The sequence below is a fragment of the Saccoglossus kowalevskii genome, chromosome 5 (genome assembly GCF_978046115.1).
Source record: "Saccoglossus kowalevskii chromosome 5, keSacKowa6.1, whole genome shotgun sequence".
In the NCBI taxonomy this organism is placed as follows: Eukaryota; Metazoa; Hemichordata; class Enteropneusta; family Harrimaniidae; genus Saccoglossus; species Saccoglossus kowalevskii.
This window is the reverse complement of record NC_140645.1, coordinates 37347545-37362228: the sequence shown is the minus strand read 5'-3', so window position 1 is coordinate 37362228 and position 14684 is coordinate 37347545. Positions and strand designations below refer to the sequence as shown.

The 14684-nt window shown below is 39.4% G+C and overlaps 1 protein-coding gene across 1 annotated transcript in view; it reads left to right on the top strand.

The window, feature by feature from the left end:
- LOC102804733 (uncharacterized) overlaps window positions 1-14684 on the top strand; it is an 84111-nt gene that overhangs the window by 46814 nt on the left and 22613 nt on the right. The window contains exons 9-15 of the mRNA XM_085498986.1: window positions 5533-5660; window positions 6040-6046; window positions 6173-6213; window positions 7614-7695; window positions 8298-8455; window positions 9770-9932; window positions 11005-11085. Coding sequence (XP_085355112.1) covers window positions 5533-5660; window positions 6040-6046; window positions 6173-6213; window positions 7614-7695; window positions 8298-8455; window positions 9770-9932; window positions 11005-11085 — 660 coding nt within the window. The remainder of the gene's footprint in view (window positions 1-5532; window positions 5661-6039; window positions 6047-6172; window positions 6214-7613; window positions 7696-8297; window positions 8456-9769; window positions 9933-11004; window positions 11086-14684) is intronic.

Below are 14684 nucleotides of genomic sequence, written 5' to 3'. Positions count from 1 at the left end.
ATGCCCGGTGGCCGAGGGGAAGACGTGTAGTGGCGTGTAGCTAGGCGATTAGGTGCCGTACGCGAGCGCTGGTTCGAGTCACGCACGCAGTACGTATTTACTATAATTAGACATAGTCTTTACCTTGCCGTTTATTCGGTGTTATTTGCTTACTTTACTTCCTATGTCGACAGCAACTATGAGTTTAAAAATAATTTCTCAGTACTTATTCACTGTTAAAATGCTGTACCATTACTTTCACCATCCTACTACAGCCAGATCTGAAGGCCTTTGCCGCATTCTGGCCATGCTGTGTGGCGCGTATCGCGTGGACGGGTTTCACGTTCTCTGCACGTAATAAGCTCGGTTATTAAGCATCCTTTTTTGGGGATGCCCGGTGGCCGAGGGGAAGACGTGTAGTGGCGTGTAGCTAGGCGATTAGGTGCCGTACGCGAGCGCTGGTTCGAGTCACGCACGCAGTACGTATTTACTATAATTAGACATAGTCTTTACCTTGCCGTTTATTCGGTGTTATTTGCTTACTTTACTTCCTATGTCGACAGCAACTATGAGTTTAAAAATAATTTCTCAGTACTTATTCACTGTTAAAATGCTGTACCATTACTTTCACCATCCTACTACAGCCAGATCTGAAGGCCTTTGCCGCATTCTGGCCATGCTGTGTGGCGCGTATCGCGTGGACGGGTTTCACGTTCTCTGCACGTAATAAGCTCGGTTATTAAGCATCCTTTTTTGGGGATGCCCGGTGGCCGAGGGGAAGACGTGTAGTGGCGTGTAGCTAGGCGATTAGGTGCCGTACGCGAGCGCTGGTTCGAGTCACGCACGCAGTACGTATTTACTATAATTAGACATAGTCTTTACCTTGCCGTTTATTCGGTGTTATTTGCTTACTTTACTTCCTATGTCGACAGCAACTATGAGTTTAAAAATAATTTCTCAGTACTTATTCACTGTTAAAATGCTGTACCATTACTTTCACCATCCTACTACAGCCAGATCTGAAGGCCTTTGCCGCATTCTGGCCATGCTGTGTGGCGCGTATCGCGTGGACGGGTTTCACGTTCTCTGCACGTAATAAGCTCGGTTATTAAGCATCCTTTTTTGGGGATGCCCGGTGGCCGAGGGGAAGACGTGTAGTGGCGTGTAGCTAGGCGATTAGGTGCCGTACGCGAGCGCTGGTTCGAGTCACGCACGCAGTACGTATTTACTATAATTAGACATAGTCTTTACCTTGCCGTTTATTCGGTGTTATTTGCTTACTTTACTTCCTATGTCGACAGCAACTATGAGTTTAAAAATAATTTCTCAGTACTTATTCACTGTTAAAATGCTGTACCATTACTTTCACCATCCTACTACAGCCAGATCTGAAGGCCTTTGCCGCATTCTGGCCATGCTGTGTGGCGCGTATCGCGTGGACGGGTTTCACGTTCTCTGCACGTAATAAGCTCGGTTATTAAGCATCCTTTTTTGGGGATGCCCGGTGGCCGAGGGGAAGACGTGTAGTGGCGTGTAGCTAGGCGATTAGGTGCCGTACGCGAGCGCTGGTTCGAGTCACGCACGCAGTACGTATTTACTATAATTAGACATAGTCTTTACCTTGCCGTTTATTCGGTGTTATTTGCTTACTTTACTTCCTATGTCGACAGCAACTATGAGTTTAAAAATAATTTCTCAGTACTTATTCACTGTTAAAATGCTGTACCATTACTTTCACCATCCTACTACAGCCAGATCTGAAGGCCTTTGCCGCATTCTGGCCATGCTGTGTGGCGCGTATCGCGTGGACGGGTTTCACGTTCTCTGCACGTAATAAGCTCGGTTATTAAGCATCCTTTTTTGGGGATGCCCGGTGGCCGAGGGGAAGACGTGTAGTGGCGTGTAGCTAGGCGATTAGGTGCCGTACGCGAGCGCTGGTTCGAGTCACGCACGCAGTACGTATTTACTATAATTAGACATAGTCTTTACCTTGCCGTTTATTCGGTGTTATTTGCTTACTTTACTTCCTATGTCGACAGCAACTATGAGTTTAAAAATAATTTCTCAGTACTTATTCACTGTTAAAATGCTGTACCATTACTTTCACCATCCTACTACAGCCAGATCTGAAGGCCTTTGCCGCATTCTGGCCATGCTGTGTGGCGCGTATCGCGTGGACGGGTTTCACGTTCTCTGCACGTAATAAGCTCGGTTATTAAGCATCCTTTTTTGGGGATGCCCGGTGGCCGAGGGGAAGACGTGTAGTGGCGTGTAGCTAGGCGATTAGGTGCCGTACGCGAGCGCTGGTTCGAGTCACGCACGCAGTACGTATTTACTATAATTAGACATAGTCTTTACCTTGCCGTTTATTCGGTGTTATTTGCTTACTTTACTTCCTATGTCGACAGCAACTATGAGTTTAAAAATAATTTCTCAGTACTTATTCACTGTTAAAATGCTGTACCATTACTTTCACCATCCTACTACAGCCAGATCTGAAGGCCTTTGCCGCATTCTGGCCATGCTGTGTGGCGCGCATCGCGTGGACGGGTTTCACGTTCTCTGCACGTAATAAGCTCGGTTATTAAGCATCCTTTTTTGGGGATGCCCGGTGGCCGAGGGGAAGACGTGTAGTGGCGTGTAGCTAGGCGATTAGGTGCCGTACGCGAGCGCTGGTTCGAGTCACGCACGCAGTACGTATTTACTATAATTAGACATAGTCTTTACCTTGCCGTTTATTCGGTGTTATTTGCTTACATTGCTGATACTAATCATGTTTTGTATTGGAAAGTTGGATACTTGAACGTAAAGTCCCCGGGCATGTAGTAATAATAATAATAACTTTATTGCCTTTGTGTAAAATGTTTTACATAGGATAAGTACAGCAAAAAAGAGTTTTAAAATAATAAGATATATGTAAGAATTGTACAAAAAACAATACAAAAGGACTTAACTAGGATTTAAATGTTAAATAAATATTTGTGTTGTGTAAATATAATTGGCCAGTTCTATAATTATGCCAGGATCTTTGCTTGAGAGTATATACATGTATGTGAACTGTATATTTTTATTGTTATTATCTTTTCTAAGGTCTATGTTTTAACGAAACATAACACTTTTTCTACTTGTACAAATAAAGTGGTTAGGTCGAAGTATTTGGGGCATTGAGGGTCTTCTACTAGCATTTACCCATGAAAATTGTCTCTCTATCCTGACCAAGCAATGGCAGACGCTTCTTTGTTTCAATTTGTTTCAATTCAAATTTGATCCAGGTTGCGTGTAAATACATTTCATGTGTGAGGGACGTCTCGTAAACATGCGGACTTATCACTCAACATGCACTTTATTTCTTTATTATATACTATGTATTATGGAATTGTGTGCTAGTTAACACTTGGGTTGTGGCAAATTTAACACCTCTCCGAGGTGTGACTACTTTTGAAACCTGCCATTGTCTTCATTTAAACGGCGGCGCGTGACACAAGAATTCTGTGACCCTTCGGTGAACATGCACCCGTTACTAACTACAATTATAATTTTATGATTCTTTATTCGCTGACCACGGGTTCATACTAATTTTACCGAAAGAAAAAACAATTTTCACATGTTATGCGGAGTGTGCTGGCTGGTCATGGCCGTTTATTAAATTATTGTGCTTTCACGTTTCCTGTGCAATTTCGTGAAGAGCAAACATCGATTCTATGCAAACGACTGAACGAACTTTTTGATACAGCATCATGCCAATCTTAACCAACCATGTACACATCATTTCATAACCATGCTAAATATTTGATTTTACTGTGATAAAACACAATTGAACGTACGTTGTTATATTATAAGCAAACGTTACAAGCCTTTGTATTACCCCTCGCATAGGGCTTTTTTGCTACTAGCAAACGATACATTTTACCACTCGCATATGCCGTTTTTACCACTAGCATATGGCATATTTTGCTACTTGCGACTCGCAACTTGGTACTCGCATACGGCACTATTTCTAGGTCGTAAATACCTGAAGCATGCAAAATTGAGTAGAATAGTGGCAATGGCAGGAGTGTGATGGGTCCTCATCGCTTGCTGAAAGCATGCAAAATTGAGTAGAATAGTGGCAACGGTAGGAGTGTGGTGGGTCCTCATTGCTTGCTGAAAGCATGCAAAATTGATAGAATAATGGCAACTGCAGGAGTGTGGTGGGGCCTCATCGCTTGCTCAAAGCATGCAAAATTTAGTAGAATAGTGGCAATGGCAGGAGTGTGGTGGGTCCTCATCGCTTGCTGAAAGCATGCAAAATTGAGTAGAATAGTGGCAACAGTAGGAGTGTGGTGGGTCCTCATCGCTTGCTGAAAGCCTGCAAAATTTGGTAGAATAGTGGCAACGATAGGAGTGTGGTGGGGCCTCATTGCTTGCTCAAAGCATGCAAAATTGAGTAGAATAGTGGCAACGACAGTAGTGTGGTGGGTCCTCATCGCTTGCTCAAAGCATGCAAAATTTGGTAGAATAGTGTCAACGGCAGGAGTGTGGTGGGACCTCATCGCTTGCTGAAAGCATTCAAAATTTAGTAAAATAGTGGCAACGATAGGAGTGTGGTGGGTCCTCATCGCTTGCTGAAAACCTGCAAAATTGAGTAGAATAGTGGCAATGATAGGAGTGTGGTGGGTCCTCATCGCTTGCTGAAAGCATGCAAAATTTGGTAGAATAGTGGCAACGACAGTAGTGTGGTGGGTCCTCATCGCTTGCTGAAAGCATTCAAAATTTGGTAGAATAGTAGCAACGGCAGGAGTGTGGTGGGTCCTCATCGCTTGCTCAAAGCATGCAAAATTGAGTAGAATAGTAGCAATGGCAGGAGTGTGGTGGGTCCTCATCGCTTGCTGAAAGCATGCAAAATTGAGTAGAATAGTGGCAACGGCAGTAGTGTGGTGGGGCCTCATTGCTTGCTGAAAGCATGCAAAATTTGGTAGAATAGTGGCAACGGCAGGAGTGTGGTGGGTTCTCATCGCTTGCTGAAAGCATGCAAAATTGAGTAGAATAGTGGCAACGGCAGTAGTGTGGTGGGGCCTCATCGCTTGCTGAAAGCATGCAAAATTTGGTAGAATAGTGGCAACGATAGGAGTGTGGTGGGTCCTCATCGCTTGCTGAAAGCATGCAAAATTGAGTAGAATAGTGGCAACGGCAGTAGTGTGGTGGGTCCTCATCGCTTGCTGAAAACATGCAAAATTGAGTAGAATAGTGGCAACGGCAGGAGTGTGGTGGGTCCTCATCGCTTGATGAAAGCATGCAAAATTGAGTAGAATAGTGGCAACGGCAGTAGTGTGGTGGGTCCTCATCGCTTGCTGAAAGCATGCAAAATTGAGTAGAATAGTGGCAACGGCAGTAGTGTGGTGGGGCCTCATCGCTTGCTGTAAGCCTGCAAAATTTAGTAGAATGGTGGCAACTATAGATAGCCAAAATGAATGGGAAAGCAGATGATGTGTGTTAACTCATGCATTTATTTATATATACAAACAACGAAGTAATTTGTTGCCTCCGTATTATCAGAAATGGTTTTCATTACAGGATAGTATGCGGGAATACACTGCTGCAAATGTGATGTCATCATTAGCTGACAATGCCCTGGAATCTGTATATACTTTGAAGGAAGAAGCATCAAAAATTAATGTACAGAGAGATATTGAACAGCTAAAGTAAGTGTGATCCAATATTCACAACTGTGATACTCACATTTCTCACAGAGTGTATGTATAATGTAGGTAGAAGCCTAAAATTAATGTACAGAAAGATATTGAACAGCTAAAGTAAGTGAGATCCAATGATCACAACTGTGACACTCACATTTCTCACAGAATGTATGTATAATGTAGGTAGAAGCCTAAAATTAATGTACAGAAAGATATTGAACAGCTAAAGTAAGTGTGATCCAATATTCACAACTGTGATACTCAGTTATCACAGAGTGTATGTATAATGTAGGTAGAAGCCTAAAATTAATGTACAGAAAGATATTGAACAGCTAAAGTAAGTGAGATCCAATGTTCACAACTGTGATACTCACATTTCTCACAGAGTGTATGTATAATGTAGGTAGAAGCCTAAAATTAATGTACAGAGAGATATTGAACAGCTAAAGTAAGTGAGATCCAATGTTCACAACTGTGATACTCACATTTCTCACAGAGTGTATGTATAATGTAGGTAGAAGCCTAAAATTAATGTACAGAGAGATATTGAACAGCTAAAGTAAGTGAGATCCAATGATCACAACTGTGATACTCACATTTCTCACAGAGTGTATGTATAATGTAGGTAGAATTAAATGCAAATAACCAGAATTAATTTATATTGCATTCAGTTATATCCTTGGTCAATACAAGATATTTTAGGTGTAAAGTTAGTGGTGACCAGCCTAAATTTCTGGAAAATGTTGGTTGTATTTTTGTCTGTATTTTAACCTATAGGTTGTAGGCTGGTGACATAGGCTGAAAGAATTTTATATTGTGACTGATATGGTACTTTTTGTTGTCCTGACTTGTTTAAAAAATCTGGGTTTTAAAAAGATTCCAAAAATGTAATTTTTCTTCAACATTGTGTTCTATGGAATTGTTCTAAAAATAGTGATTTTTTAATAATATTTGGACACGTTTCTAAAAATTCGTTACTTTAACACACATCTCCACACATGTGCAATTTATTATCATAATTGTGACATCAGTAATCATAATCAAAAATATTCTGGTGGTGGTTGTATAAAACAAGAAGGATAAGAGGGGTGTTGTGAGGTAAGGAGGAGAGGAAAGAAAAGATAATAGTGCAGTAGATAACTGACACTGATGGGCAGGGAGAGGGGTTGTTGTATAAAACAGGGAGGGTAAGAGGGGTGTTGTGAGGTAAAGAGGAGAGGAAAGAAAAGATAATAGTGCAGTAGATAACTGACACTGATGGGCAGGGAGAGGGGTGGTTGTATAAAACAGGGAGGATAAGAGGGGTGTTGTGAGGTAAGGAGGTGAGGAAAGAAAAGATAATAGTGCAGTAAATGACTGACACTGATGGGCAGGGAGAGGGGTGGTTGTATAAAACAAGAAGGATAAGAGGGGTGTTGTGAGGTAAGGAGGTGAGGAAAGAAAAAATAATAGTGCAGTAGATGACTGACACTGATGGGCAGGGAGAGGGGTGGTTGTATAAAACAAGAAGGATAAGAGGGGTGTTTTGAGGTAAGGAGGTGAGGAAAGAAAAGATAATAGTGCAGTAAATGACTGACACTGATGGACAGGGAGAGGGGTGGTTGTATAAAACAAGAAGGATAAGAGGGGTGTTGTGAGGTAAGGAGGTGAGGAAAGAAAAAATAATAGTGCAGTAGATGACTGACACTGATGGACAGGGAGAGGGGTGGTTGTATAAAACAAGAAGGATAAGAGGGGTGTTGTGAGGTAAGGAGGTGAGGAAAGAAAAAATAATAGTGCAGTAGATGACTGACACTGATGGGCAGGGAGAGGGGTGGTTGTATAAAACAGGGAGGGTAAGAGGGGTGTTGTGAGGTAAGGAGGAGAGGAAAGAAAAGATAATAGTGCAGTAAATGGTGCAGAGTGGTGTAGCTGTTAATGTGATGTTCATTTGTTAACTGCTGTTACACTTTTTTTCAGATTTAAATATGAAAGAGGTAATATAAAGGACATTTCACAACAACAACACAGTATGCTTCATGCAGTTCATGAATTACTTGAGGTATTTGTATTTATTTGTATTCATACTCAGTAACCACACATAGCTACTATTTGCGGAGTAGACAAGTTTGAAATAAAGTTCTGTTGTCTCTTGGTTATCTACTACTCATTGAGACAAGAATACTTTTGATTTTTGTATGTGTGCTGAGGACAGAAACAGCACATAGGGCCAACAGTTTTTATCTCCTTGTCCAGTATGATGTCCCTGATCCCCTACCCTGAATGCAGCAAGTCTGACAAGTGGACAGAATGTACTCTTGACCACAGCAATTAAAACCCTTATGCAAAAAACATTTTGCATACTGTAGAGTACTTTATTTTCGCTTGGAATTTATTTTCGCTGAAAGGAGGATTCCGTGGAAATAAAATCCAGCGAATATACTTTTTTTTCATATATTCACATCAAATTCATCAAAAATCAGTGAAAATAAATTCCATACAAAATGCCTTTTTTCAGTAAAAATTAATTCCAGCGAAATTAAAGTATTTCACAGTAATCACATATGATAATTTCAGAATGAATAACAATTGCCCATGTGAGAAAGGAATTAAAACTAATTTTAAATGTTAATGATAAATCATTTCACTGTGGTTTTATTTCAGGAAGCCCAGAAAGAGCACATTTCCAGATTCTTATTGCGTGAAAAAAATTCAAAGCAAAATGTAATTGTCAAGTGTAACTTAACTGAAATTCAGAAACAGATTGATGATGAATTAATGATGGTTTACAGAGGCCAACCAGGCTGCTTACTTCTAGCCAAGTAAGTTTTCGAGATGCAGACATTAGGATTACACTGTGGTACCACAAATACATCATGGGTGTACCGCCATGTTGAAATTAGACTATATAAATTACACTTATTAAACTACTTTGTACACAAATGCTTATGAGTAATGTGCAAAAACACCAATGGAAGAGACTATGCACACATTGCAACCAAATAGAAGATGAAATACACCAATTGATAGACTGTACACTGAATATAGAATTTCTGCACATTGTCATGGAGTTACGTTACTCAACCAACCAAGATCAATTTGAAAATAATGCACTCAAGAGATCAGACAATTATATATGCTCTAAGTAAACTATTTGTTTCAATGTAAAAAAACAAACACTGATTAATGATGTCAAAATTTATTATCAAAGTACTAGTATGTGTGAAAGGACCAATTTTATATTCAAAATACTAGTAGTATAGTCTAATGTTGCTATTGAAGTTTAAAAACGGGGACTATTAATTTGGGTTCGTTCCATCCGTACGTAAGCAAGTCCGTCCGTCTGTACGTCCGGAGCTATATCTCAGACACCCATTGACGGATTTCATTCAAACATTTACATGAAGACAATACATATGCACGTCAAGTTACTTTATGATCGGAGCAAAAATGGTCCACTGGCGGCCATTTTGGATGTAAAATTTGCTATTTCTGATACCTAAACGTGTCCGCAGCAGTTTCTCAGAGATGACTGGGCCGATTTGGATCAAAGTTGGTATGATGTTCATACATATTGGGTTGTAGGTGCATGTCATTTTTTTTTCGTGATTCGAACAAATATGGCCGACTGGCGGCCATCTTGTTTTTCATGGTACCAATGTTACTTTATCTTGAATGCAATGAAAGTTTCTGTTTAAATTTTGTACAAAGACAGTATACCAATAGATACATCAACATGAACATTATTTTTGTAATTTGATTCAATATGACTGCCCAATGTTCAATTCTTGTGTAAAAGCACTAAATCATATTTTTTTACAAATCCATCTCCTATTAATGGTTTCAATCTAATCTCAATGACTTCATCAGCATCAAATTGATATGTCAGATCACAAAATTTTGGACTTAATACTTTACTGATGTTTTCAATATTTCAAATTCATTGATGTCTATAACCATAAACAAAATGTAATAATATCCTACCCAGTATTCTATTCTATTCTTATTCACACACCAAAACTACTTGTATTACTCAATTTATAACAAACAAAAATCTATATACTTATGGTTTTTAACACAAGAGGGGCTGTGCATTGCAAAATACAATTATTATCATCATTATTGTATTTGTGCAGGGAGTTGTTTTCTACTGAACTAGATCTGGCATCGCAAACAGCTGTTGTTGACCATTTAGAATCTGTATGTGCTGAACTTGAAACAACTGCCAAGGAAAATGAAGAAGCAAACCGAATGTTACTTCAAAAATATTTGAAGATACAAAACTTTACTGTCGTTGTTGTGAGTACCATTTACTTTTAGTGTTTCATTTTCAAACTGTTTATACTCTCACACACTGTATTCTGGTTTATTGTAATGAGCTGTTTTTTGTTTTTTTTGCATAATTTTTCCTTTTTTTAATTCATGTAAATGTCAAGTCAGACAGCTTCTATGTATTGGTATAATAACAGCATTCTAATAGCTAGAAATTAAAGATGCCTAAATTGGTGTTTTCATCATCATTTCTCAAAAATGCTTTTGACTGATGGACTGATTTTGTTTAGAGTGTACACAAAGACAAGTCAAATAATTGTTTGACTAGTCACCATTTCAGTTATTATAAAAAAAATCCATGATAAATCAGCATTTAAACATGTCATCAACCACTCCTAGGCATGCCTGGACTGATTTCATTGAAACTTTTCATGTAAAATATGCATGTATATTGAACAGATTTGAAATCACTCATTAGCAGCCAAAAATTAATCAAAATCACATTTCTGTCATCATCAAACCAGAGCTTGTTTGTGTTTTGGTGAATTTTGTTCAAATTTGGTATATACGTTGACTTTAACAGAACCTTGATACCTGCCTTTTTGTTTTTTTATATAAGATTCATAATGGCTGTCTGGTGGTCATTTTTATAACAAATCTTTGTCTGACATGCCTTGACCAATCATGTTCTAACTTTATATATCATTTAACACATTTGCACATGTATATTCTTCACTATCCAATTCAAGATGGCCTAATCGCATCAATTTTAAGGCTAAAATATCATCAAATTAAACATTTCTACCATTCCAGAATCAAATCTAGTCTTGCATAGACAAATTTAGTTAAAATTTGGTACATACTACATTGAACATGACGGTACCTTGATGAATGTCATTTTAGTTTTTTTAGATCAGATTCAAAATGACCAACTGGTAGCTATTTTTTTTTAATGAATGCTGTTTTAGCAACATATCTGTGACATGCCTTGTTTATCATGGGATATACATACACTAAAACAGACTAGGACTGTCATTGTATGACATTTGTTAATGTGTGTACTTTTTCACTAAAATAATATTGGTTATCCGCTATGCAGGAGACAAATCAGAATATTATTCAGTTATTGCTGAGACAAAATAATGATTCAAAAAGAAAACTTGAAGAAGAGCAGCACCAGGTACTATTTAGTTTTTATTTGTTCCAGAGTGTTCTAAAAGATCTCACTGGAACTTGTGATATCCAAAATCCAGTGTTTTTACCTTTATCAATGTGCATGTGCTTACAGTGTCTGTTTGATGACATCATGATCTGTATTTGGGGCATTCTGTGATTGGCTGATTGGCGACACAATTAATTTTCTGCTTATATGCACTATATGTTTACCAAGACAGAGAAAATTAAAATGACTGCCTGTTCTCAAAATAAAAAAACCTGTATTGATGGTCTCAATCCAATTCATGGGTTTAAACATTGCTGGGAAATGAGGTGAATGATATAGGTTTAAATTTCTGTCCAAATTATTTGAAACATGTTTCCCACAGTGATGCAACTCAATTGCTGTCCAGATGATTTGAAACAGGTTTTCCACAGCAATGCAACTCAATTGCTGTCAAGATGATTTCAAACAGGTTTCCCACAGCAATGCAATTCAATTGCTGTCCAGATGATTTGAAACAGGTTTTCCACAGCGATGCAACTCCATTGCTGTTCAAATGATTTGAAATAAGTTTCCCACAGCAATGCAACTCAATTGCTGTCCAGATTTGAAACAAGTTTCCCACAGCAATGCAACTCAATTGCTGTCCAGATGATTTGAAATAAGTTTCCCACAGCGATGCAACTTAATTGCTGTTCAGATGATTTGAAATAGATTTCCCACAGCAATGCAACTCAATTGCTGTCCAGATGATTTGAAACAGGTTTCCCACAGCAATGCAACTCAATTGCTGTCCAGATGATTTGAAATAAGTTTCCCACAGTGATGCAACTTAATTGCTGTCCAGATGATTTGAAATAGGTTTCCCACAGCAATGCAACTCAATTGCTGTCCAGATGATTTGAAACAGGTTTCCCACAGCAATGCAACTCAATTGCTGTCCAGATGATTTGAAATAGTTTCCCACAGTGATGCAAATTAATTGCTGTCCAGATGATTTGAAATAGGTTTCCCACAGCAATGCAACTCAATTGCTGTCCAGATGATTTGAAACAAGTTTCCCACAGCAATGCAACTCAATTGCTGTCCAGATGATTTGAAACAGGTTTTCCACTGCAATGCAACTCAATTGCTGTCCAGATGATTTGAAACAGGTTTCCCACAGCAGTGCAACTCAATTGCTGTCCAGATGATTTGAAACAGGTTTTCCACAGCGATGCAACTCAATTGCTGTCCAGATGATTTGAAACAGGTTTCCCACAGCAATGCAACTCAAATGCTGTCCAGATGATTTGAAACAGGTTTCCCACAGCGATGCAACTCAATTGCTGTTCAGATGATTTGAAACAGGTTTCCCACAGCGATGCAACTCAATTGCTGTCCAGATGATTTGAAACAGGTTTCCCACAGCAATGCAACTCAATTGCTGTCCAGATGATTTGAAACAGGTTTCCCACAGCAATGCAACTCAATTGCTGTCCAGTTGATTTGAAACAGGTTTCCCAGAGTGATGCAACTCAATCGCTGTCCAGATGATTTGAAACAGGTTTCCCACAGTGATGCAACTCCATTGCTGTCCAGATGATTTGAAATAAGTTTCCCAAAACAATGCAACTCAATTGCTGTCCAGATGATTTGAAACAGGTTTCTCACAGCGATGCAACTCAATTACTGTCCAGTTGATTTGAAACAGGTTTCCCAGAGTGATGCAACTCAATCGCTGTCCAGATGATTTGAAACAGGTTTCTCACAGCAATGCAACTCAATTGCTGTCCAGATGATTTGAAACAGGTTTCCCACAGTGATGCAACTTAATTGCTGTTCAGATGATTTGAAACAGGTTTCCCACAGTGATGCAACTCAATTGCTGTCCAGATGATTTGAAACGGGTTTCCCACAGCAATGCAACTCAATCGCTGTCCAGATGATTTGAAACAGGTTTCCCACAGTGATGCAACTTAATTGCTGTTCAGATGATTTGAAACAGGTTTCCCACAGTGATGCAACTTAATTGCTGTTCAGATGATTTGAAAAGGTTTTCTACAGCAATGCAACTCAATCGCTGTCCAGATGATTTGAAACAGGTTTCCCACAGTGATGCAACTTAATTGCTGTTCAGATGATTTGAAACAGGCTTCCCACAGTGATGCAACTTAATTGCTGTTCAGATGATTTGAAACAGGTTTCCCACAGTGATGCAACTTAATTGCTGTTCAGATGATTTGAAACAGGTTTCCCACAGCAATGCAACTCAATCGCTGTCCAGATGATTTGAAACAGGTTTCCCACAGCAATGCAACTCAATTGCTGTCCAGATGATTTGAAACAGGTTTCCCACAGCGATGCAACTTAATTGCTGTTCAGATGATTTGAAACAGGTTTCCCACAGCGATGCAACTCAATTGCTGTCCAGATGATTTGAAACAGGTTTCCCACAGCGATGCAACTCAATCGCTGTCCAGATGATTTGAAACAGGTTTCCCACAGTGATGCAACTTAATTGCTGTTCAGATGATTTGAAACAGGTTTCCCACAGTGATGCAACTTAATTGCTGTTCAGATGATTTGAAAAGGTTTTCTACAGCAATGCAACTCAATCGCTGTCCAGATGATTTGAAACAGGTTTCCCACAGTGATGCAACTTAATTGCTGTTCAGATGATTTGAAACAGGCTTCCCACAGTGATGCAACTTAATTGCTGTTCAGATGATTTGAAACAGGTTTCCCACAGTGATGCAACTTAATTGCTGTTCAGATGATTTGAAACAGGTTTCCCACAGTGATGCAACTTAATTGCTGTTCAGATGATTTGAAAAGGTTTTCTACAGCAATGCAACTCAATTGCTGTCCAGATGATTTGAAGCAGGTTTCCCACAGCAATGCAACTCAATCGCTGTCCAGATGATTTGAAACAGGTTTCCCACAGTGATGCAACTTAATTGCTGTTCAGATGATTTGAAACAGGTTTCCCACAGTGATGCAACTTAATTGCTGTTCAGATGATTTGAAACAGGTTTCCCACAGTGATGCAACTCGATTGCTGTTCAGATGATTTGAAACAGGTTTCCCACAGCAATGCAACTCAATCGCTGTCCAGATGATTTGAAACAGGTTTCCCACAGCAATGCAACTCAATTGCTGTCCAGATGATTTGAAACAGGTTTCCCACAGAGATGCAACTTAATTGCTGTTCAGATGATTTGAAACAGGTTTCCCACAGCGATGCAACTCAATTGCTGTCCAGATGATTTGAAACAGGTTTCCCACAGCGATGCAACTCAATCGCTGTCCAGATGATTTGAAACAGGTTTCCCACAGCGATGCAACTTAATTGCTGTTCAGATGATTTGAAACAGGTTTCCCACAGTGATGCAACTCAATTGCTGTCCAGATGATTTGAAACAGGTTTCCCACAGCAATGCAACTCAATTGCTGTCCAGATGATTTGAAACAGGTTTCCCACAGCGATGCAACTCAATTGCTGTTCAGATGATTTGAAACAGGTTTCCCACAGCGATGCAACTCAATTGCTGTCCAGATGATTTGAAACAGGTTTCCCACAGCAATGCAACTCAATTGCTGTCCAGATGATTTGAAACAGGTTTCCCACAGCGATGCAA